The sequence below is a fragment of the Mandrillus leucophaeus genome, unplaced genomic scaffold (genome assembly GCF_000951045.1).
Source record: "Mandrillus leucophaeus isolate KB7577 unplaced genomic scaffold, Mleu.le_1.0 Scaffold389, whole genome shotgun sequence".
Lineage (NCBI taxonomy): Eukaryota > Metazoa > Chordata > Mammalia > Primates > Cercopithecidae > Mandrillus > Mandrillus leucophaeus.
This window is the reverse complement of record NW_012104131.1, coordinates 4,967,784-4,992,474: the sequence shown is the minus strand read 5'-3', so window position 1 is coordinate 4,992,474 and position 24,691 is coordinate 4,967,784. Positions and strand designations below refer to the sequence as shown.

The 24,691-nt window shown below is 36.0% G+C and overlaps 1 protein-coding gene across 2 annotated transcripts in view; it reads right to left on the bottom strand.

Annotated features, from left to right (window-relative positions):
- The window catches only part of KCNH7 (potassium channel, voltage gated eag related subfamily H, member 7), a 458,375-nt gene that overhangs the window by 70,823 nt on the left and 362,861 nt on the right, over nt 1–24,691 (bottom strand). For both annotated transcript variants that reach the window (XM_011991002.1, XM_011991003.1), the window contains one exon: nt 5,268–5,693. In XM_011991002.1, coding sequence (XP_011846392.1) covers nt 5,268–5,693 — 426 coding nt within the window. The remainder of the gene's footprint in view (nt 1–5,267; nt 5,694–24,691) is intronic.

Here is a 24,691-nt window from a genome sequence, read left to right as displayed (position 1 = left end):
ACCTTTATTATTGAGACACTTTTTTTTGTTTTGTTTTACAATTAACATTTTATTTATCTGCAGTTTGAACTCACTTTTGCTTTCTCTACAGTAACACAACTGACCATCAAGTGATTCTAAACAGTAGTATGCAAATGTTACAACAAATAAATAACTAGGGGTGTCATATTTTTTAAATGATAATTTGACTTGTCCTGAGAAATATTTTACCAAGAGTCATACTTTATGCCATCTCTAGCAAAATGTAGACAATCAATCATATACAAATGAACAAATGATCAACTAAAAGTAAAATAATTTTTCCATTGGGGATCTCATATCTCTTATACGTCATGCCATACATTTTTAGAGGCATGACCAATAGCTCCAAATATAAGCCAATAGAAACCTCTGTCCAAACTCCCAAAAACTATCTAAGAAAACTTAGCAACTTTATGTGTAGACATGTATATGTATATGTGTCTGCAAAATGTGATCTGTTCCTAAAAGTTGAACATGATTGTACTGGATGTTTAGAAGTAAACTAAAGGTATCTATTATAAAAATCAAGTTCAGCTGTCAAAATGCTCAGAGATTGCACACAGATATCTGCGAAGATTTTCCTTGCATCCATTTCACAATTCATCTATCAGACTAATAAATCAAACATATTATTATGATCAGAATTCCTCTTTTCTATTGGAATTTTCCCTCAAAGAGCACAGTAGTTACTTAGGTTTCAAAGGCCTTTTTTGCTTGTATTCAGGATTCAGAAAAAATAACCATAAAGTGTGAAAGGAGAGGGGTCAATGAAGCAAATAATCAATTGCAAAAATCCTAATTTTCTGGGGAGTGAGAGGTTAATGAAGCATGTAATTGAGCAGAGTTTTGTAGATTTCAGCTGTTAATATCTCTGAAATTAAGACTGGTCACAGATGAGCTAAATATGGGAAAATATGAGGCAGATAATCAAAAGTTAACTTTCTGGAGACTGAGCCAATAACATTGTTCCTTTGAACCAATGATACAGGTAAAATTTGCCAATGATTGATGTAATGGGTGGTATGATGTTTGCTGATGCAGAAATTAGGAAATAGAGAATCTTTTTATTGTCTCTCTGGATGGCATCATCATCAGGAAGATATTAATGACAAAGGCAAGCCCAGTTATTGCCAGTATTTATTTTTCTTCAACATGTTTTTTTTAACATTATAGAAGATCCTCTAGTTATTGTAGGTGATTTGTAATTATGTAAGAAAAAAATTAAATAGTTATTTAGAAAAATATGAACAATTGTGCCATTTTTTTTTTTTTTTTGAGATGGAGTCTCGCTCTGTCGCCCAGGCTGGAGTGCAGTGGCGCGATCTCAGCTCACTGCAAGCTCCGCCTCCCGGATTCACGCCATTCTCCTGCCTCAGCCTCCAGAGTAGCTGGGACTACAGGCTCCCTCCACCACGCCTGGCTAATTTTTTTTGTATTTTTAATAGAGACGGGGTTTCATCGTGTTCGCCAGGATGGTCTCGATCTCCTGACCTCGTGATCCGCCAGCCTCAGCCTCCCAAAGTGCTGGGATTACGGGTGTGAGCCACTGAGCCCGGCCGCGCCATGTCTTCTTTAGTAAAAATGTATATGCCAATGTATCTCTTAGCATTTATTAACACCTGTTACATAGATTAAATAATATAGATAAAAATTCTATTTTTTTCGAAGGGTTGAATGTAAAAAACATTAGCTTAATATTTAGGGAAATTGGCATTTGACATTGACAAAATTACGTTTTCTAAGCTCATCTATGATGCTTTGATGGATAGAAAACATTTTAGGGCCAGGTACACTGGCTCACACCTGTAATTCCAGCACTTTGGGAGGCTGAGGCCAGTGGATCACTTGAGCTTGGAGTTCGAGATCAGCCTGGGCAACATAGTGAACCCTCTCTACAAAAAATATGAAAATTAGCCAGGTATGGTGGCATCTGCCTGTGGTCCCAGCTCCTCGGTAGACTGAGGCGGAGGATCACTTGAGCCCGGGAGACAGAGGCTGCATTGAGCTGAGATCACAACACTGCACTCCAGCTTGGCTGACAGAATGAGACTCTGTCTTAAAATTCAGCAATTAAGAAATTATGACTGTTCTTATAATTTGTTGAAAATCACTCTTAATTTGTTTATGTGTGTACTTATGCATTTATTTATGTACTTATGCATTTATTGTGTAGAAATATTCATCTATGAACATATGAAAGCCCTCTCCTGGGACTCCTCTTTATTCCAGATATGGCTACTGGATCTTGTATATCTAAACAACAAAATCATCCCTGACACTTAAAAAAGTATAGGTTTTAAGGCTTTATTTTTGACCTGTCAAATATGTGTCTCCAGACCCTTAACAGATCCGCACAGAAAACTGACACATGGTTCTTATATACAAGCTGATCCAAACCAATCTTTGCCATGATTATATCTAATATTTAACTTAATGGATCTCATTTCTCTTCTTATACTCACATATTATTTTTCTAGGTGCTCATGGGGTACTTGACTCACCTACATGTCACCTATAGTTGAATAACCAATAGTCATCACAAACTTAAGCTGGCTAAAACAGGAATTTCTTCCCCATGACACACTTTTTCCCCGTAAGGATTTCCATCTGAATAATGCATTACCATTTATAATTTTACTTCAGCAACCCTCCTGCCCTTCACCAAAGAAATGTTTCAATGAGAATAAACAAGCAACAAAAAAATGTTTGCACCACCCTTAATTCTGCTTTTTCTCCTACTCTTCCATTCAATACTTAATCCATCAACAAGCCTTGGCAGCTCACCTCCAAAATATATCCCAAATTTATTTACTTTTCTTCATTTCTGTTGCAACCAAGCTGTTGTTTTGTCCTGCATCACCACATGTGGTCTGAACTAGTTCCCTGCTCCTAGCCTGACTCTCTAGTCTGCAGTCTTCAAAATGTCCATCAGATAATATCATTCCCTTTCCAAAGACTCCATTGCAGCCAGAATAAATAAGAAATCCCACGTATCTATGTGATTTGGTCCCTGTCTCTGCCTTCTTAAACCTTAGCATTCCACCTCTTACTGTGTGGTTCAGCCTGGCAGCCACCAGCCATCTTTCTGTTCCTTTACCATAACAAACTTGTGGCCCAAATGCCACATTTTCACTAGTGTTTTTTTCTGTGTGAAATGCTCTCCACAGCGGTCTCCTGTAGATGGTTTCTTCCTGTCAAGTCTCAACTCAAATGGCCTCTCCTTATTGGCCTTTTGTAATTTCCAATTCAAATTAGCCATCCATCCAGGTCGTTCTCTATCGCATTCACCTGCTTTGTTATCATCACAGCATTTACTCTTTCCTGAAACCATTCTGCACTGTGTTTGGTGGTTTGTTTATTAACTGTCTTGCGCCCTCTGCCATCCCCTACCTCTCTTCCTCAATCCTAGAATGTAAGTTTCTGGAGAACACAAACTTTGTTTGATTTACTTCTGAATCTCAAAACCTAGGACACTGCCTGTCACTTTGAAGGGTACCCAACAAAAATTTTTTTTGAATGAATAAAGTATTATATTAGTAACTAAGAGTAATGCAGAAAATAGGACTGAGTGCATCACTGAACAATTCTAGGTTTCAACAGTCTCATCTGTAAAATGGGAATAATAATACTTTAGCTTCCTAGGCAGAGGATTGAACTAGATGATTACCTGTGGTTACTTCTAGTTCTAAGATCTACATTGGCAGCAGTACTAGATTTTAATTTGGGGGTAACACTAACATTATGTCCAGAATTTTCAGGGCATTTTAAAATCCAGACTTTAAAATTTAAAAGACACAAGCTTCTTAAAACTTCTCCCATTATACTTCTAAGCTTATCTACAAAATCACTAGTGTTTGCTGTTGGTGAATATATTTTAACTTCTGAAAGAATGAGTTTTTATTTTACTGTTCATCAACATAAGTTGATATGACATGTGTAATGATATGAATCACCCATTATAAGAAACTCAAAGATATATATTAATAAAGAAGTATTTCACTCTCTTGTCTTTTAGTTAAAACCCAAAGTTAGGAGTAGCTAACATTAAAAGTTCAGCTAATTTAAGAACAGCTGATTTTTAAAAGGTATTTTGCTAAGTCACATGTATTATCTCATTAGAGTCTCAAATTAGAAAAAAAAGCAAAGGGAGAAGGTAATATTATTATCATACTTTTACAGATGAGGGGAGTCAGGTTGGGACTTTGTTTAAAATTGTAGAACCCAGGAAAAATGTATTGTTTCATTGCCCTGCTTTTAACTGACTCAGAGTTCTATCAGCATATTCTATAGGAGCGAGTTTATTTCTAACAAATAAATAGATTTAGAAATAAAATCTTTTGGTTCCCCTTGGTCGAGGAGGATTATCTTGTTCTAAAACCTTCATTAGCTAGGAAGCAACCATCTGCCAAGAGGAGTTGGCCTCCTCTTTGTGGGAGAAAGGAGGAAGTTGGTGCAGGGCAGGGTCCTTATGTAGAAAAATACACGATTTAAAAAAATCCAACATATTGAGGTTATCTTTTTCAACCTATTCCTTTGGAACTACTTTTAAGCATTCTGAAAATCTTTCCATTATAGAATCCAGAAAGTTTATAAATGGTAAAAATAATGGAAATTAGATGAAAGGAACTGTAGGAAAACTTAACTTCTTTTGGATCAAAGAATCTTTTGAGGAGCTGATTAAAGTTCTGGACCTTCTATCCAGAAAACGCACAATACGTACACTTCTCATATTTTCTTAGTTTCCAATTTTATTAGGTAATGGGATACAAAAAAAGTACTTTCCAAGCTGAAAATTATTTAAGAAAATGCATTTTTGAATAGGACATTCCAGAAGGTGCCCTCTTTGCATAATTTGAACAAAAACCAAATCTCTGCTGTCTCAAACCTTAATAATGAATTAAGAAAAACAGAGGCATACTTAATATTTGACACTTTTACACCCATGAAGTTAGTAAGTAGAGATTTTAAATCCTGGGAATGTGGTGTGTGCTATGGACCACTTGTTTCCCAGTTTAATTTGGTAGATAAAGAATGGAGAATCTTTTACATCTCTTAGCAAAAAGAGAAAGAATTCGATTTGCAATGGCAAAATGGTTTCATTTCATTCTGTAGCATCCCCAATTGAAAATGAATTTTACCTGTGAGATACAAGAAGCTTGCAAAGCAACTATTCTTTTTGCAGTTAAAACAGATTCACTTTTATAATTGCAGTCTTTCAGAAAATAAGAATCTTAAGCAGTTCTTACCTCATCAGAACCCGATCCAAAAATCAGCAAGTCAAAAGGAATTGCTGCAACCATGTCAATCAGGAACCAGCCTTTGAAGTAGTGTATTGCTATTTTGGCGGGATCACTTACCACTTCTTCATTCTGATTTACATATGTTGTTCTGAAGTTTATTAAAATATCTATGATAAACATAATATCCACAATCAAGTCTACCACATTCAAAGGGCTACAAGAATAGCCACATTCTCGTCTTTTCTGTTCTTCTCTGTCATTGAGGAGGAAGGCTGCAGAGTATGGAGTAAATATAGCAGTGTATATGACCAACAGCAGGATAAGCCAGTCCCAGACTGCCTTGAAAGGGCTGTAGTGCAATATTGTAAACTTGTTGATGCGTGGCGTCTGCAGTTTGTATTCAGGTAGGACATCTGCTCCTAAAGAGAGAACCTGAATGTGGAAAAGAAAAGCATATACTACATAAATATGCCATTTTTAATCTGGTAAGCCTATAAAATATTAAGGGAACTAATTATACAGTAAAATTTATTAGAGAGAATTCATGTTATTTGGAAGTATTTATGAAACACACACATACATTAAATAAACCCATATAACTTCTATTATACAGTGTATTTGGCTCAAGAAAATCACACTGGCATTTCTTGATAAATATGAATTTCACTGAAAAGATAATAAATATTGCCGCTGAGATACTGAGGAATGTTACTGTTTCCTTTGGAACATAGTACTCCTCAGATGTAAAAATATATGGCTGTTTTTAGAAAATCGCAAAGTCGGTTTTGATATATTAGTAATGCAGTTTTCAAATCTAGGAAAGGATTAGTTGTAATGAATAGAAGCAGTCTACTTGGATCCATGGTCACATTTAATTTACATATATTTAATTTATAATTAAACCTTGATAAATTAAACCCAACTCATTCAAATTTTAATTAAGCAGAATTTCCCACCTGCAATCTGTTTTTAACATTAGGGGAAAAAAGGCAAATGAAATTAAAATGAATACAAAAGAGGCTTTTCCTTAAAAGGTTGAGAGAGTATTTGATATTTTGGGACAAATACACTTTCATTCCAACTCTTTCATCTCATTTAGAGAATTGCAAAAAGAAAATGCTACAAGGAGATGTTCAGAATATTGACCTGGAAATGCTGTAAGATGTTTAGACACCAAGTGGTACTTCACCTCCAAGATCTATCCTCCTTATAAGGCATCAGATAAACTAAAGCAGTTCACCTTTTAGAGTTTTAGTTTACCTGAAAAAAGTGAAAGCTAAAGTACAGTTTTGTCTCTACCAAGTAGAAAAGTCCATGATTTAGTGAGTTAAGACTAAGTTTTAGCAACAAAAGTCAAAACCAAAAGGTTACCTAGCTACCCAATAAATGTAATTTATTGGGTAAAATGTAAGCCTTAATATATGGGTTTTAAAAAGCTGAAATTTTGTAATGGCTCCACAAATGGCATATAAAGTCATTTAAGTCCGGGCACAGTGACTCACGCCTGTAATCCCAGTACTTTGGGAGGCCGAGGTGTGTGGATCACCTGAGGTCAGGAGTTCAAGACCCACCTGGGCAACGTGGTGAAACCCCGTCTCTATTAAAATACAAAAAAATTAGCTGGGCATGGTGACATGTGTCTATAATCCCAGCTACTTGGGAAGCTGAGGCAGGAGAATCGCTTGAGCCTGGGAGGTGGAGGTTGTAGTGAGCCGAGATTGTGCCATTGCACTCCAGCCTGGGTGACAGAGCAAGACTTCATCTCAAAAAAAAAAAAAAAAAGAGTCATTTAAAAAGGGAAATGTGGGTTCTAATTTAATGCTATGAATATCTCACACATATACAATGGTTCTATTTCAAAGTTAACTTCACTGAATACAGTTCCATAGACTAGATTATTCTAAACACAGTTAATACATTGTCAGCTATGCAGCATGGATCTCAGGTAATCTCCCATTGGTTAGTCAGAGCGTGTTATTTCTGTGTTTTTGGCAATTCTATTTATGTTGGTTTAATTTGACTGTAATAATGAATTATGTCAGGTGCACTTGAAATTTAAATCTTATATTTATTGTCATATCTCATAACTTTTTATCCCCACATATTTAGTTATCATCCCTATTTTTAAAAGGACTTTAAAAGTTAAATAACCCCAAATGAGATACAATATAACTTTTAAATATAACAAAAGATTCAGCTAAAATAGGCAAAGCTGCTTTTTGATAACTGCTAAACTGCTTTAACTAGTTTTCAAAAAAATAATAAAGAATCTGACCTGACCACTTAATCAGTTCAGTGTAAATTTGAACCAGCCAGTTTATAGAGAGAGCAGGGTTTTATTTTAAGCTATTATGAGAAATGATGGTGGCTAATTATTAGCAAAAGAGCAATCTGGAAAATAAAGTGATTTTATTATCTGTGAAATATTAAAAGTCCAGGATACACACATATATAAGTATATGACTTTCAAAATCCAAATGGGAGTAATTAAATTATCTGTCATTTTAGAAGTACAGATTAATAGAACTCTGATCCCATTATGCTTAGTATAGAGAACCAGTGTGTGACATTTTGGTCTGTACAAAATTAGTTATGTCATGCTCCTTTCTTTTTTTTTTTTTGAGACGGAGTCTGGCTCTGTCACCCAGGCTGGAGTGCAGTGGCGCGATCTCTGCTCACTGCAAGCTCCGCCTCCCGGGTTCGCGCAATTCTCCTGCCTCAGCCTCCCGAGCAGCTGGGACTACAGGCGCCCGCCACCTCGCCCGGCTAGTTTTTTTTTTTGTATTTTTAGTAGAGACGGGGTTTCACCGTGTTAGCCAGGATGGTCTCGATCTCCTGACCTCGTGATCCGCCCGTCTCGGCCTCCCAAAGTGCTGGGATTACAGGCTTGAGCCACCGCGCCCGGCCTGCTCCTTTCTAAAAAAACAGAACTACTCAGTATATAGAAAGCAAAATATACAGCCTTATTTTGGCTTTCAAAGTCATTAAAGTCATTTAAAATATGGACCCATTCTATCTTTCTAGTCCTTTCTTCCATTAGATTCCTGTGTATCCAGGGCACTCCAGCAAAACAAAACTAAAATTTTTGAGCTGCTGAGATCTTTCCATATCCCTAAATCCACAAATCTCTTTTATAAAAAAGGTATGCAGTCAATCAAAGAGGAAAAATAAGTCACTTTTAATGACAGGTATATTTGTGTGAATTTGCTCACTGCTTAGGTGACAAACTTCTGATACTAACCTCCCACATGGGACAATTGCAATACCTCTTTCAGCAGAAGTATAAATTAGAATGCAAGCAGCAATCTTGGAACTATGGCTGAAACTCTTTCCATCCCACATACGAACACCTTCATTTAACATTGAGATGACCACTGTGCTAAGAGCTGGAGATTGAAACATGGGGAAGACACTGTCCCTGAGATCTTGGAATTTATAGTCTGTTGGGGGACAGATGTGTGGGAAAACGGGAGTCCCCTTAAGGTCCACTTCACTCAGGGCCTGGGATTGGTGATGGTGCTGATGGAGGAGGTGGGTGGTCTTCACAGAGGATTTTTGGGAAAAGATGGCAGTTGAACTGAGACTGAATAGGAGTCAGAAAAGGACACAGCTAAGGGATGAGGAAGTTGGGAAGGGAAGGACATTACAAGCAGAGGGGACAGAATGAACAAGGGGAAGAAAGCATAAAATCATGTATTGTGTGTTGGGGAATTGTAAGCAGCCTTATATTTTGTTAAAGAATAAAATGCCAGGGAAGTAAGGTGGAGGATGGCCATGGAGAGGGCCAGTCCCAGGTTGCTGAAGGTCTAATGTGACAGGATAGGGATCTCAGGCTCTGTACTTTAGGTCAACCTTCTCATACAGGAATAATATACAGGCTGTTTTTGAAAAGGAAAGACAATTATTGCAGGATTTATATTATTCTTATTTACAATGTTAGATAAATATATTCAAAAATAAAACCAGATTAGAACTTATGCTTGTACCTCTTAATGTGACTTGTGAGTTAAATTGTGTACCCTAAAATAATACGTTGAAGTCATAATTCCCAGTACTTATGAATGTTACTTTATATGGAAAGAGGGTTTTTGTAGATATAAATCAAGTTAACATGCGGTCACAGTGGTTTGGGGTTGGCCTTAATCCAGTAACTGATATCCCTGTAAGAAGAGAGAAGTCTGGATACAGAGACACAAAGACACACAAGGAGAATGCCATGTGTTACGGGAGCAGATATAGTTGAAGCCAAGGAATGCTATGGATTGTCCATAGCCACCAGAACCTCGAATAGAGACAGGCACAGGATATGTTTTCCCTCAGAACCTCCAGAAGGAAACAACCTTGCCAACATCTTGATTTGAGACTTCTAGACCCCAAAATTGTGCGAAAATAAACTTCTGTTGTCTTAAGTCTCTCAGCTTGTGGTAGTTTATTATGGTAGCCCTGAAAAAACTAATGCAATGACAAAAAATGAAAACACTTGAAAATAAAATATCTATAAACCAGTGAATTCAAACTCTCATTACTAACTCAATATTTTACATTTTTGTAGATCAAAAATGATTGAAATTTGGCTATGGTGTATGGTTTAATCTAATAGACAAAATATTTTTCTCTATTCTAATCTTAATGTCTTTTTTGAAAAAGTATGTTGTCAGAATAGTATTACCAACTTCAAAGATTTAATTGTCTTATCAAGATAATGTAACCTAATTCTTAATGTGAACTCTGTTCCTATTACGCTTCAAAAGCCAATTTAAATGGTATTACTTGAAAATTATACAAACGTTTTTCTTTACTTAAGTTCAGCTTTAGGGCATTATTGAGTTCTACGTTAAGTGATTATCTAAACACATTATCTCTTAGTACTGGGAGTTCATTTGTTATATTCCAGTATGCCCATTGATACAGAACCACTGTAATTTGGTATGTTTAACATGGAGTGTGTTTTGACAATGCATTTGTAGAAACCGGTATGGTATCAAATGTTATGGTCCAGGTTCTTTTGACTTCTGCATCATTATGCATGTTTTATGTGATTGTTTAATTGTCTTATGACTTTTAATAGCCAAACAATTTCAAAAAGCTTTATTTATATAGCAAGCATTAGCATCGTGAGGTAAATCCAAATGCAATCATCGTTACTGTAGTTAGGTAGATGGCAGTACTTTGTTATTAGGTAATCATCTTAATGATTCAAAAGTTTCTTATATTTATTGTTTTACATTTTCACCAAGATATAGGAATTTTAAAGATTTTCCAGGAGAACTCGTGGCCTTCTGAGAACATTTCCTTCTATGGATATCAGTTTGAGAATTATTAAATATTATTAGGCAGAGGAATCAAGATGGCCAAGTTTGGTTTTAGACAGATGCATCTGGCAATGGAATGGAGGAAAAATGAAAGAGGATCAAGACCAGATACTTAGAGATCAATTAGGACTTTGGTATTCCAGGAGGGAAATAATGGAAGCCTACACTAGGAACCACGTGGCAGAGATTGAGAGGAGGGGATATATTTCAGAAATAAATACATCACAGGGTATAAGGATGAAGAGTAGAGAAATACTTGTTTCTTTATGGTTCCAATAATAGCAAATCTTATTAGACCCAATCAGGTAATACAAATCTTTGAAGGCTCAACCATGTTTGGAATAAAGGAAAGAGTACTAGACCTTAAATTCTACTATCTGGATTTGAAGTCCAGATATAATTGTTCTGATATGCCATTTAATCTCTAGATCTAGTTATTTTTTTAAAAAAAATCTGTTTAATGTAGATAGTAATCTTTGCAAAAACCACCTATCTATGCAGAGCTACCATAGTACATCAGATATTTTTTATAAAATTAGTTAATAAAATGGGAAATGTTTACAGATGCATAAAACATTTTCATTATTGTTTTGAGTTCTAGGGTTATCTGTTGAAATCCTGGTTCAAACAAACCAACTGCATCCAAAATATTTAAAAACTGATTGGATAAAGTTGAACATTGACTGAATATTGATAATGTTACAGAATTGTTTTAGTTACCTATTCCTTGTATCAAATCAAACCAAAACATAGTGACTTAATCATTTTGTTATTTATGATTCTATGGATCCAAAATTTAGGCAGGTCTTGGCTAGGCAATTTTTCTTCTCCACAGAATGTCAACTGGGGTAATTCAGTGATATTTAGTTGGTGGAGGAGCTTGTGTGGAGAATCCAAGAAGGCTTCATTCACATGTCTAGTATTTCGATGAAGATAGTTGGAGGGCTGGGCTCTCCCAAGATGCTGGAATGGCTGGGTCTCTCTCTCTATCTCTCTTTCTATATATGTAGATAGATAGTTTGATCAATCAACAAATAAATAGATATGTTCTCTCTTACGGTCTCTTTAGCAGGGTAGTAAGATGTGTTGACTCAGCACTCCCAAAAGAAGAGGAAACTTCCAGGCTTCTTCAGGTCAAGGTCTGGAACTTCTATAGCCTCGCTTATGCCATATTCTGTTGGGAAAAGCAGAAGCAGGACATCCCAGATTCATGAAAGTAGAGGAATGGTCTCTACCTCTTGACAGGGAAATAATATGCATGTGGAAGGGAAGGAATCAATCAGTTATGGTCATCTTGGAGACAAACTATCACAGAAATTATTGACAATTATTGTTTGTAGACACAGAAATGATATTGTAGTCATGTGCTTTTAAAAATAGTTTTTACCTTTTCAGAATACAGGGTCAAATGGTATTTCTGGTCCTAGATTCTTGAGGAATTGCCACACTGTCTTTCACAGTGGTTGAACTAATTTACACTCCCACCAACAGTGTAAAAGCATTCCTATTTTTGCACAGTCTTGCCAGCATCTTTGCTTCTTGATATTTTAATAATTATCATTCTGACTATCATGAGATGATATCTCATTGTGGTTTTAATTTTCATTTTTCTAATGATTGGTGACGATGAGATTTTTTTCATATATTTGTTGGCCACATAAATGTGTTCTTTTGAGAATGTCTGTTCATATCCTCACCAACTTTTTGATGGGGTTGCTTTTTTCTTGTAAATTTTAAGTTCCTTGTAGATTCTAGATATTAGATCTTTGTCAGATGGGTAGATTGGAGAAATTTTCTCCTATTCTGTAGGTTGCCTGTTCAGTCTGGTGCTAGTTTCTTTTTCTGTGCAGAAGCTCTTTAGTTTAATTATATATATTTGTCAATTTTGGCTTTTGTTGTAATTGCTTCTGTTGCTTTAGTCATGAAGTCTGCCCAAGCCTATGTCCTAAATGGTATTGCCTAGGTCTTCTTCTAGAGTTTTTATAGTGTTGGTTTTTACATTTAAGTCTTTAATCCATTTTGAGCTAATTTTTGTATAAGGTGTAAGGAAGGTCCAATTTCAGTTTTCAGCATATGGCTAGCCAGTTTTCCCAGCACTATTTATGAAATAGGGAATCCTTTCCTCATTGCTTTTGTCAGGTTTGTTGAATATCAGGTTGTATATGTGTGATGATATTTCTGAGGCCTCTGTTCTGTTCCATTGGTCTATACATCTGTTTTGGTACCAGTACCATGCTGTTTTGGTTACCATAGCCATGTAGTATAGTTTGAAGTCAGGTAGCATGATGCCTCCAGCTTTGTTATTTTTGCTTAGGATTGTCTTGGCTATATCAGCTCTTTTTTGGTTCCATATGAAATTTAAAGTAGATTTTTCTATTTCTGTGAAGAAAGTCAATGGTAGCTTGATAGCAATAGCATTGAATCTATAAATTACTTTGGACAGTATGGCCATTTTCACGATATTGATTCTTCCCATTCATGAACATAGAATGTTTTTCCATTTGTTTGTGTCCTCTCTTATTTCCTTGAGCAGTGGTTTGTAGTTCTCCTTGAAGAAGTCCTTCACACCCCTTGTAAGTTGCATTCCTAGGTATTTTATTCTCTTCATAGCAATTGTGAATGGAAGTTCATTTATGATTTGGCCCTCTGCTTGTCTATTGTTGGTGTATCAGAATGCTTGTGATTTTTGCACATTGATTTTGTATCCTGAGACTTTGCTGAAGTTGCTTATCAGCTTAAGAAGTGTTTGGGCTGAGAAGATGGGGTTTTTTAATATAGAATCATGTCATCTGCCAACAGAGACAATCTGACTTCTTCTCTTCCTATTTCTTTCTCTTGCCTGATTGCCCTGGCCAGAACTTCCAATACTATATTAAATAGGAGTGGTGAGAGAGGGCATTCTTGTCTTGTGTCAGTTTCAAAAGGGAATGTTTCCCGCATTTGCCTATTCAGTATGATATTGGCTATGGGTTTGTCATAAATAGTTCTTATTATTTTGAGATATGTTCCATCAATGTCTAGTTTATTGATAGTTTTTAACATGAAGGGATGTTGAATTTTATCAAAGGCCTTTCCTGCATCTACTGAGATAATGATGTGATTTTTGTCATTGGTTCTGTTTATGTGATGGATTATGTTTATTGATTTGGATATGTTGAACCAGACTTGCGTCCCAGGGATGAAGCTGACTTGATCATGGTGGATAAACTTTTTGATGCGCTGCTGGATTTGGTTTGCCAGTATTTTATAGAGGACTTCCACGTCGATGTTCATTAGGGATATTGGTCTGAAGTTTTCTCTTTTTTGTGTGTGTGTCTCTGCTGGGTTTTGGTATCGGGATGATTCTGGCCCCATAAAATGAGTTAGGGAGGAGTCCCTCTTTTTTTTGTTGTTTGGAATAGTTTTAGAAGGAATGGTACCAGCTCCTCTTTGTACCTCTGGTAGAATTCAGCTATAAATCCATCTGGTCCTGGGCTTTTTTTTGGTTGGTAGGCTATTACTGCCTCAATTTCAGAACTTGTTATTAGTTTATTCAGTGATTTCACTTCTTACTGGTTTAGTCTTGGGAGGGTGTATGAGTGTAGGAAATTATCCATTTCTTCTAGATTTTCTAGTTTATCTGCATAGAGGTGTTTATAGTATTCTCTGATGGTGGTTTGTATTTCTGTAGGGTCAGTAGTGACATCCCCTTTATCATTTTTTTATTGTGTCTATTTGATTCTTCTCTTTTCTTCTTTATTAGTCTAGCTAGTGGTCTGTCTATTTTGTTAATCTTTTCAAAAAGCCGGCTCTTGAATTCATTGCTTTTTTGGGGGTTTTTCATGTCTCTATCTCCTTCAGTTCTGTTCTTACTGTAGTTATTTCTTGTCTTCTGCTAGCTTTTGAATTTGTTTGCTCTTGCTTCTCTAGTTCTTTCAATTGTGATGTTAGGGTGTTGATTTGAGATCTTCCCAGCTTTCTGATGTGGGCATTTAGTGCTATAAATTTCCCTCTTAACACTGTTTTAGCTATGTCCCAGAGATTCTGGTATGTTTTTTCTTTGTTCTCATTGGTTTCAAAGAACTTCTTGATTTCTGCCTTAATTTCTTTATTTACGCAGGAGTCATGCAGGAGCAGGTTGCTGAATTTCTATGTAGTTGTGTGGTTCTGAGTAATTTCTTAATCCTGAGTTCTAATTTGATTGGACTGTGGTTATATTTTATAATAATTTCCATAATACATAATGGAAATTATAATGTATACATTATACAAATTATAATTTATACATTATTTATATAATTTCCATTCTTTTGCATTTGCTGAGGAGTGTTTTACTTGTAATTATGTGGTTGATTTTAGAAAAAGTGCCATGTGGCGCTGAGAAGAATGTATATTCTACTGATTTGGGGTGGAGAGTTCTGCAGACATCTATTATGTCCCCTGATCCAGAGCTGAGTTCAGGTCCTGAATATCCTTGTTAATTTTTCTGTCTTGATCTGTCTAATATTGAGAGTGGGGTGTTAAAGTCTCCCACTATTATCACGAGGGAGTCTAAGTCTCCTTGTAGGTCTCTAAGAACTTGTTTTATGAATCTGGGTGCTCCTGTATTGGGTGCATATATATTTAGGATAGTTAGGTCTTCTTCTTGCATTGATCCCTTTACCATTATGTAATGCCCTTCTTTGTCTTTTCTGATCTTTGTTGGTTTAAAGTCTGTTTCATCAGAGACTAGGATTGTAAACCCCTGCTTTTTTTTCCCTTCCATTTGCTTGTTAAATATGCCTCCATCCTCTCTCTCTTTCCTTTTTAAATAAGACAATAGGTTATCTAATTAATTGTCTCTTTTTTTTCTTCTTGCAGAAAACTGACTTTAGAACTACAGAATTATTATTTCTTTCCTTTAAATTGTTTGAATTGGTCAATTTCAATTTTAATGACCTAAATGCAAATATATTTTTATAAGGACAACTCTATCTCTTTGAAAGTCACAAATAAGTTAAAATGAATCAAGACAGTTCTTTGGAGCCACCCTTTATGAAAATGAAGCATTAACAAAGTAAATGTTTTAACAACATGAATAGGATTCTAAGAAGCCAATAACTAAAAAGGAAAAAGCTGCTACACAGTGTTACATTTCCTTAAGAAAGTCAACTTCTCCCACATATTTGATAAATAACATACTTTATGAAGATAAAACATGATTAATTGAACTATTACAAGGATTTTCTTTTAAGAGAGAGAGAGAAAAAATAAGGAATAAAAAAGGAATAAAAAAAGGGAAACTCCATGGCCTCCAGAAAGATTTATATTTTCTCTTTTCTCAAAGCACTAATTAATAGGCTGTAGAGTTTAATACAGCCTAAAATATAGTTTTCTTTACCAAATACAATTTTTCTTCATGCTAGTACACTGCTATTTGTTTAACCTCTAACAGTTAAGTGTTATATAAAACCAAAACCTTTATATGAAACAGCACTATTTATTCAATGAAGATCTCCTGTGAAAATTTTGTGCGAACACCAGGATTAACAACTACTCTTCACTTTCAAAAAGTGCAATAGGGAACGATTAAGCTTTCCAAAAGATTATACAGTACTTTTTGCAGCTGTTAAACGCCATGCTGAGGTGTTGGTTGAAGCTGCTCATCTGTTATTTATCCTTTACTCGGGACTTACAATTAACTAATAGGCTAGCTGTATTTTTATCTATCACAAAGAGCACTCAGTAACAAAATGAATCAGATAGATTATATAGCATCGGGAAGGACTTAAACTCCCCAGGCTTTTCAGCATATGATTTGTGAAAAACAGTCAGACCTGAGTAATTATCACTGAAACCAGCAGTCTCACTGATGATCACCTAGATATTCAAATTATAAGATGAAAAAGAATCACACAATAAATCAAAGATGTCACATAGGAAGTCATTTTTTAATTGAATAAAATATTAAAATTAGGTAGTAGAATCACTGCAGCGTTCGGTATTTAAATGATTTCTCAAGGCTTAGATTAAAATAGATATTTGGCTGTGTGCGTGCGTGCGTGCGTGTGGGTGCGTGTGTATGTGTTGGGTGCAGTAGGGATGATTCTATAATTAGAGTCATTTAGATTCAAGTTCAGCTAAATGTTTAGTGTTTTCTTTTGTATATCAGCTATATACGTTAATATGAAAAATATCAGCTTCATAAAATATGTATGAGTCTCAGAATGTGAGAGAAATAGGTTGAATATCTTAAACACTTATAATATTTACAAATTACTTCAAATATATGCATGTTAAAAAATATAGTTTCTTCCAGAGCCATAAACTCAACTCCAAGCTACCCACCAGCAACATAATGCCCCTTGGTTTTGTGTCCCAGCTACTTGTGGCCCCACCATGCAGGTGATACCAGGTAGTCTCTAGTCTAATTCTTGTTTCCTTGCCTCCCTTCCCCTCTTACCTGTCTCTTGGAAACTCCATATGGATTCTTCCCTCCATTTTCTTTATCTTTGTCTTAGTTTCTTTCATTTAGAAAAAAAGTAGAATTCAAGAGAAGGAACACTTAGCCTGCTAGTTTACAAATGTTTCTCAAAAGCACAGATGACAGAAGAACCAGGTTAGAAATGGGAGAGGGAATTAGATGTTTGGCTGGGACGATGTGAGGTAGAGACATAGATGCCAACAGGAGGAGGTTTTTGGCAGGCAGTTAGAAGGTCTGAGCCTGGGCAACATAGTGAGACCTTGTTTCTACAAAAAATTCAAAACAATTAGTTGGGCGTGATGGCATGTGCCTGTGGTCTCAGGTACTCCGAAGTCTAAGCTGTGAGGATTGCTTGAGCCCAAGGAGGCAGAGACTTCCGTGAGCCAAGATTGCACCCTGCATTCCAGTCTGGGTGACAAATGAGACACTGTTTCAACATAAAAGTAATAATAATACTAATAATGAAAAGGAGGTCTGGGATTGAGCTCTCATGCTGTTGGAGCTAGAAATTTTATCTTGCAGAAGCAATGGCTGGAGATCTGGAAAGTGGATTAATTTTGCAAAAGAGTACAGAAAGAGAGAGTGTACATGAAGAAATAACTAAAATGTGGGAAGCAGAAAAAAGGCATAACCAGTATTCCCAGGGCTTAGCACAGTACCTGGTATATACATATAATGTATACAGTAAGCATCCCAAATTCTTGAACATGTTTGCAGCTTAAAGAGAAAGAGGGGTCCAGGAGCAGTGACTCACGCCTGTAATCCCAGCACTTTGGGGGGCCGAGGCGGGTGGATCACGAGGTCAGGAGATTGAGACCATCCTGGCTAACACAGTGAAACCCCGTCTCTACTAAAAATACAAAAAAAAAAAAAAAAAAAAAAAGCAGCCGGGCGTGGTGGCGGGCGCCTGTAGTCCCAGCTACTCGGGAGGCTAAGGAAGGAGAACGGCATGAACCCCGGAGGCAGAGCTTGTAGTGAGCCGAGATCGTGCCAGTGCGCTCCGGCCTGGCCTCAGAGCGAGACTCCATTTCAAAAAAAAACAAAAAACAAAAAACAAAAAACAAAAAAAACCAGGCTATCCAAATAGAAGTATAGGAAATTCACTAGAGAAAAGATTATGATATAGACAGCTGTTGTGCACCAAAATTTGTTGTTCTCCATTCCTAAAGTAGAGTTATTGCTAGAACGTGTCTGTCTCGTGGAGAACTACAGTTCCCAGCTCCACTGGCAATTAGGTACGGCCACAGGTCTGATTAGTAGCACATCTTGGCCAAAGTTTATGATAAGCAGGTGGATCTTTTCTTGCTCTCCCTTCTTCCTTCTACCTCATGAAGTCAGAAGCTTCCGAGGACTTAGGTCTTTAAGTCTAATGGTATAGTGGAACCTCCAAATGTAGGAAAGCTGGGTCACCAAATTGAGAACTGATGTTAACAATGAATAGCATTGTCAATGTGTAAAAGACCAATAAAGCCACATCTATATCCTGCAAAATCATGTGAACCAGATCACAGGTTAGTTTGGTGGCCTTTGCAAGGAAGGGTGGGGTGAATAGCAGTAAAGAAATGCAAAGAGGCCGGGCGTGGTGGCTCACTCCTGTAATCCTAGCACTTTGGGAGGCCGAGGCGGGCAGATTGCAGGTCAAGAGATTGAGACCATCCTGGCCAACATGGTGAAACCCCGTCTCTACTAAAAATACAAAAATTAGCTGGGCATGGTGGCGCATGCCTGTAGTCCCAGCTACTTGGAAGGCTGAGGCAAGAGAATCGCTTGAACCCAGGAGGTGGAGGTTGCAGTGAGCTGAGATGGTATGCCGCAGCACCGCAGCCTGGGTGACAGACTAAGACATTGTTAAAAAAAAAAAAAAAAAAAAGCAAAGACACAGATATGCTAAGGCACACTTTGCTCAGCCAGGCTCCTTTTGCCCAGCCAGGCTCCTTTTGCCTAGGTGGGTGTCCTCAGAATCATTGCCACTAAACCAAAGGGGAATGGGAGGGATGCTTCTGTGGGGAATGACATGCTTTCTTCAACACCTCCTTCCTTCGAGAGAAAAAGACCAAACTCACTCTGCAGCAGCCACCACTGATGTCTAGGAAGATGCTGAGCTGCCGTATGGTGCCTTATGTTAGCTTACTTTAGTTCTACCTTTAAATAAAAACATTGAGGATAGATGACACTTTAGTCCTTGCTTTAAAAAAAATAAGGATGATGACTTTTTTTATATAGAGGATGGAATTAGAATTCCAGCTTAGTTCATCAATGCCTTCTCTTTTAAAAGAGAAGAAATACAGAGACAGAAATGCAGGAAGAATGCTTTGTGATGCTGGAGGCAGAAATTGGAGTGATGTGTCCACAAACCAAAGAACACCAAGATTTCCAACAACATCAGAAGCTCAGAGACCGTCATAAAACACATTCTCCCCTAGAACCTTCAGAGAGACAGTGTGGCTCTGCTGACACCTTGACGTTGAATTTTTATCCTCTAGAAGTGCTAGAGATGAAATATTTTGTTTCAAGCCACCTAGTTCATAGTAGTTTGTTACGGAAGCCCTAGGAAAATGATGCAGTGCTATTGTTTCTTTCACTTTACAGATGTAAAAACAGGTTAGCTAACTTTCCAAGGTGGTTTGGTTCTATATAGCCTGTGTCCTTAAACAACAGCATACCAGTATGTAACTCATTTCTTTGTGGGGATAAAGCCTCTGTTTTCCTAGTATACATACTATTTCCAGGAGAAAAAGAAAATATTTTAAAAGGTATGTGTGGATGTTTTCAAAATGCTTTTAATAAAGTCTTCATCACTTGTGGCAAATGGAGAATAGAGAATTATGTAGAACTACCTTTTTTTCTAGAGCCTAAATGCAGCTTGTTTGGATGGACACAAATGTGAAGAACATAGGAAGGAACAAAATAGCAATGCTAGATAGCCATGGATGGGCATCAACAAAATAAAAACGAAGACAATGTACAAAAATTAGAAAGTCAGAGTAGGTCAAATATTACTGAAGAAACCAGGCTCTGGGATATATAACAGGCTCTGGGCCCTGTTAGATATCTCAGCTCTGACTTGGCCATTTAAAAATCTCCCTGAGTGTCAATTTTCTTACTAGCAAAATGAGGACAACAATATCCAATTCATAGGCAACTGTGAACTATGTAAGATAACAAATGTATAAAGTTCCACATATAGTCCCTATCTTACCATAAATACCTAATAAGTGATTATTACTATCATAGTAATCAAGTTTTAGAGATATTTAACAAGAATAGCTCAAAATTAAATTACAAATAACGTTCAATGCTAATTATAGTTATTGAGTGAACCCAGCTCTCTGGTGTGACCTTGGAGCTAGTCAATTATGCAAAGATAGATAATGCAAAAGGCAGATGGTTAGGCCAGTTGGCCACGTTTTTGCTAGTAAGATAACAATGTTTCATTGTTTGTGTACATCTCAGTTATATCTATTGGTTTTGGGGCCCATGCAAAGTGGTATTTTAGGAAACCAAGTGTTTTTTAAAAGCCCTCAAACATTTTCAAAGGACCCCATTTAAGCAAGTGATAGTATATGTCCTCATAAAAGCAACGATCCTGGAACTAGGGAACATTTAGTTGGTCTGGTCGGAATATCGATCATAAAGGAAATGGTACATCTGATGGGTGGTTGGAGGACAGAGATTGCATGACTTTCTCTATTTCCCTGCAAGTGATGAAATGGTATTTCTTTAAAATAAAGTCAGTATTTATGGAGTCTCTGTCAGTTTTAAAATTTGAGTATACTTTCCAGGGGTCCTATAGAAATAATGTATGTGGCAAAATAAGATTCATATAGTAGATCTCTGAGATTCTACAATTATTTTATTTTTCTTAACTCACATTGTTTAAACAATTGCACTGAATTAGTATGATCTTACTATGTTTGCACCATTTACAGGTCAAGGATTAATGTGTGTTAAGGAAAGAAATCAGAAACACCACCCATGGGAATTTCAGGATAATGAGGAAAAATAAAAGTGTGTGTATGTATGTGAGCAAGCACATAATACTTGACCATGGTGTATTGTCCTGGGGTGTATTGGTGGACTTGAACTCCACAAATTATTTAAAGTAATTTAGAGTGTTTGGTTGCTGTTTATTTCCAAAGGAATATGTGTTTATGTCCTTTATTGAATTTTTAGTCATCTATCACCTACAAGAAGTTAAAAACCCTGACTTAGGACTTGGATTTCTATGGATCTCTGAATGCTTGTGTATGATCACAAACACATTTAGAATCATCAGGAGAGTGACAGCAAGAGAGAGAGAGAACAAGAGAGAGAGAGTCAAAAGAGTAAGGTTAGGAAATAGAAAATAAAGTATAAAGCAATGCAGGTGGCACTAGTAGGGAATATATTTAAAGTCACAATGGTCACAATAAAGTCAAGGATGGCAACTTGCCTGAAGCACAGTTAGATGATTCTTCATTATTGACAGGGGTTTTCTGCGTATTTGCAAGGTGTATGGTCTGCAAATTCTCAGGCCTGTGTTTTGCTTTTTAATAGGTTGGCTAGGTGATGGATGTGTTAATTAGCCGGATTTGGTCATTCCACAATGTTTACATATTTCAAAACATCACACTGTATTCCATAAATATATATAATTATTATTTGTGACTTTAAAATAAAATTAAATTTAAACAAAAGGAATGCTAGTTTCTCATTCCTGCTAAATTTTCCTATCAGAGACTGAGTAAATTCAGTTACTAAGTAGTCTCAGCAAATGTGATATCTCCATCAAATTAGTAGTTGATGAATCTTACTTGGTCGGGCCAGGACTGATGGTTAAATCAATTAAGAGTCTGTAAAACCTGACTTTAACCACAGGAATCTACTCAAGTCATTCACTTTAGTAACAGGTTCTTGGAAGGCTGTCATTTGCCTTCTGAACTTGCTCTTTTTGGAGATCTGACAAGCTTCATTAGGGACTCAGAAGCGCAAGGAATAGAAAGTGCCAGAATAGCTATAGGCCAATTCCACAGAGCCATAAGAAGTAAAACAAGCTGTCTTCCACACAGTCAGGTGTTAAATCATTTATTTTTTTTCTCCTTTCCTCTCTCCTTTTCCTCCTTTCTTCCCTCCCTTTCTTCCATTTTTTTTTTCTTTCCACAATAAAAAAGTTTTAACAGAAGTCAGGCTTCTGCTTTATTGTTTCATCTGTATGAAAAGAGGAATTATAAATTAAGTTGTAGAGTTGTTTACTAGATTCTAAACTCCCTGATGGCCTTAACCACGTTTAACATATTTTCTGTACTTTAAACCACCCCACATGCATTGCTGCCCATATAGTAAATAGTCAATATATATATTTTTTCACTAGATGGCTAAAATGTGACCCACATGGTCAAAAACATGTAAGGAGGATGAAGTTGGTTATTTGAAAAATTAATTTCTATTGTTTTAAATTTAAAAGATCCTTTGAAAAACATCTTTCTAGGACTCAGAAATGCAGTACTCCCTAATATTGTAGGCAAATTGATTACTAAGAATCTCTCTTCCATGTTCAAATAATAAAAAAAAAACCCCAAACAACTATAACAAAAAAGTAAAAATAAAAAAGCATTCCTCTTTTTAAAAAGTTACCAAACAAACCTGCACAGAAACAGTTTGAAAAATACTATATTTTAATTATGATATGTTTCTCCAAGAGAGAAAACAAATCATGTATTCTACTGAAAGCCATTATGAATCTTAAAATAAAGTCTGAAACTGATTCTATCATAGTCAAGAAAGAGCTATATCTAAATGTTGGCCAGAAGTACTAATGATATAACTTCCTTCTTTTGTTAAGCAACTATCAACCAAAGTCTTTAAGTAGCTAATCTTATAAGTAATTTTAAACCAATGGGTACATTGAATCATCTGAAATAAATAAAAAGAAATAAATACGGCATTCTTGCTTATTTAAGAGACTTGATGTAGAAGCATAATTTTTTACCAGAGATTCATTAGCTTCCTATTTTTGTGCATCATCTCACAGGGATAACTTCCTAGGAGGTAATTTCTCTTGATTCTAAATGTTCCTGAATTCCATTTTGGCTGATATTATACTATATATCTCATGAGAAATTTTTTTAGCTTTGACATTTTTAGATTAAAAACTACAAAGATTTTTTTATGTCTATCCATGTCTCCTAGGGGGAGGCATGAATCTGATATGTAACTGAAACAAAAGTATTATGCAAGTTACAAAGAACAAATAGAAATCAAGCCAGTTTATGCCTCCTGATGGCAACTATCACTTTCTTTCTAACCTCTAGCCTAATGATTGTGTAATAATATAACTATATCCATGCTCCAGGCTCCTTGATTTCTTTATTCTTACAGCATTTTACATCTTACTGTTAGATAAAATATGCCAGTTTTTTTTTTTAAATACAACTAAAACTGCTGCATTTACTTTCTTGTCAGACACATATGAATAACAAAAGGCATGTATTACTCCCTTTGTGACCATTCATCAAATTTTACATGGTAAACAGAAGCAATGTCTTTTAACATGACTAATTTCATAAATAATCCTCCTTACTAATTTTGCCTTACTGATAAATGTGTTTAAATTTCTCATATATAGATAAATCAATGGACTCTGTTCTATATTGGCATCTAAAATCGTGGTTCCTCAACCTTGGATTTCAAAGTTTTGTAAAATTAAAAAAGAAATAAGACATATTATAGGGTTGCCAACTTTTTACTTAACCAATTATGAATGTCAGGAAATGCAACTATTTTTCTCTTCCATGATCATTTCATAAAAGAATATGGAGATAAAACATCAAAAAGGGGAACGTCTAGGAATAAAAAGCAATAATTTTAATTAAGCAAATTCAGCTTTACCAATACTTTATTATATTGTTTCATGTCTATCATTTTGTTGTGGACAGTATTATCTGTGTTACCAGGAAGCACTGCTCTGAGACCAGCATATGGAAGAACTGTGAAACAAATTATCTCAAGTAGAAACTAACTGGGTTGAGCTAAACAATCTCTAATATCCCTTTCAGCCTTCATATACTCTGAGATTCCAATTGTTACTGCACTATGTATGCCATAAGTTATTCCACTAGTCAAGAGTAATCATTGCGTTGGTGACATTAAATGCAAGCTCTATGATCAAAGAAAATTTCCTATTAAAAGAGTTTAAATTTTATTCAGATTTCCAATATATAAATGTATTTTTAAAAGCATTCATGTGTCCTATACACTAATTAGACAGGCAACTGCTGTAGCAGTACAGGACTTAATAATGGCAGGTTTCTGCATACAAAATTTCCACCTGAGTGTCTTTTGTGTTTAATTTAACTGTGCTAGAGTGAAAGCTGCCTCACATCAATCACTTTGGTTGCAAGGATATTGTTTTGTATAGGGACAATTCAGTGAGTCATGCTGAGTAATGGTGTGCATTGAACTCTTGTTGAGGTTATAAGAAGAATCTGACTGTAGTTAACTGTGCACATCAATATAATACATTTACAAAAAATCCACTAAGTGTCATGTAAATGTGCATCCTGTTGTGCAGTCATGCATTCTCTTATCCAATTTTTATTTTTTCTCTATGAATTTTTAAGCAGCTGTGGATCCAAAGGAGGCATCTATTTTCCCAAATGACAGACTGCCCACCATTAATAACTTTTCAACTCCATCAT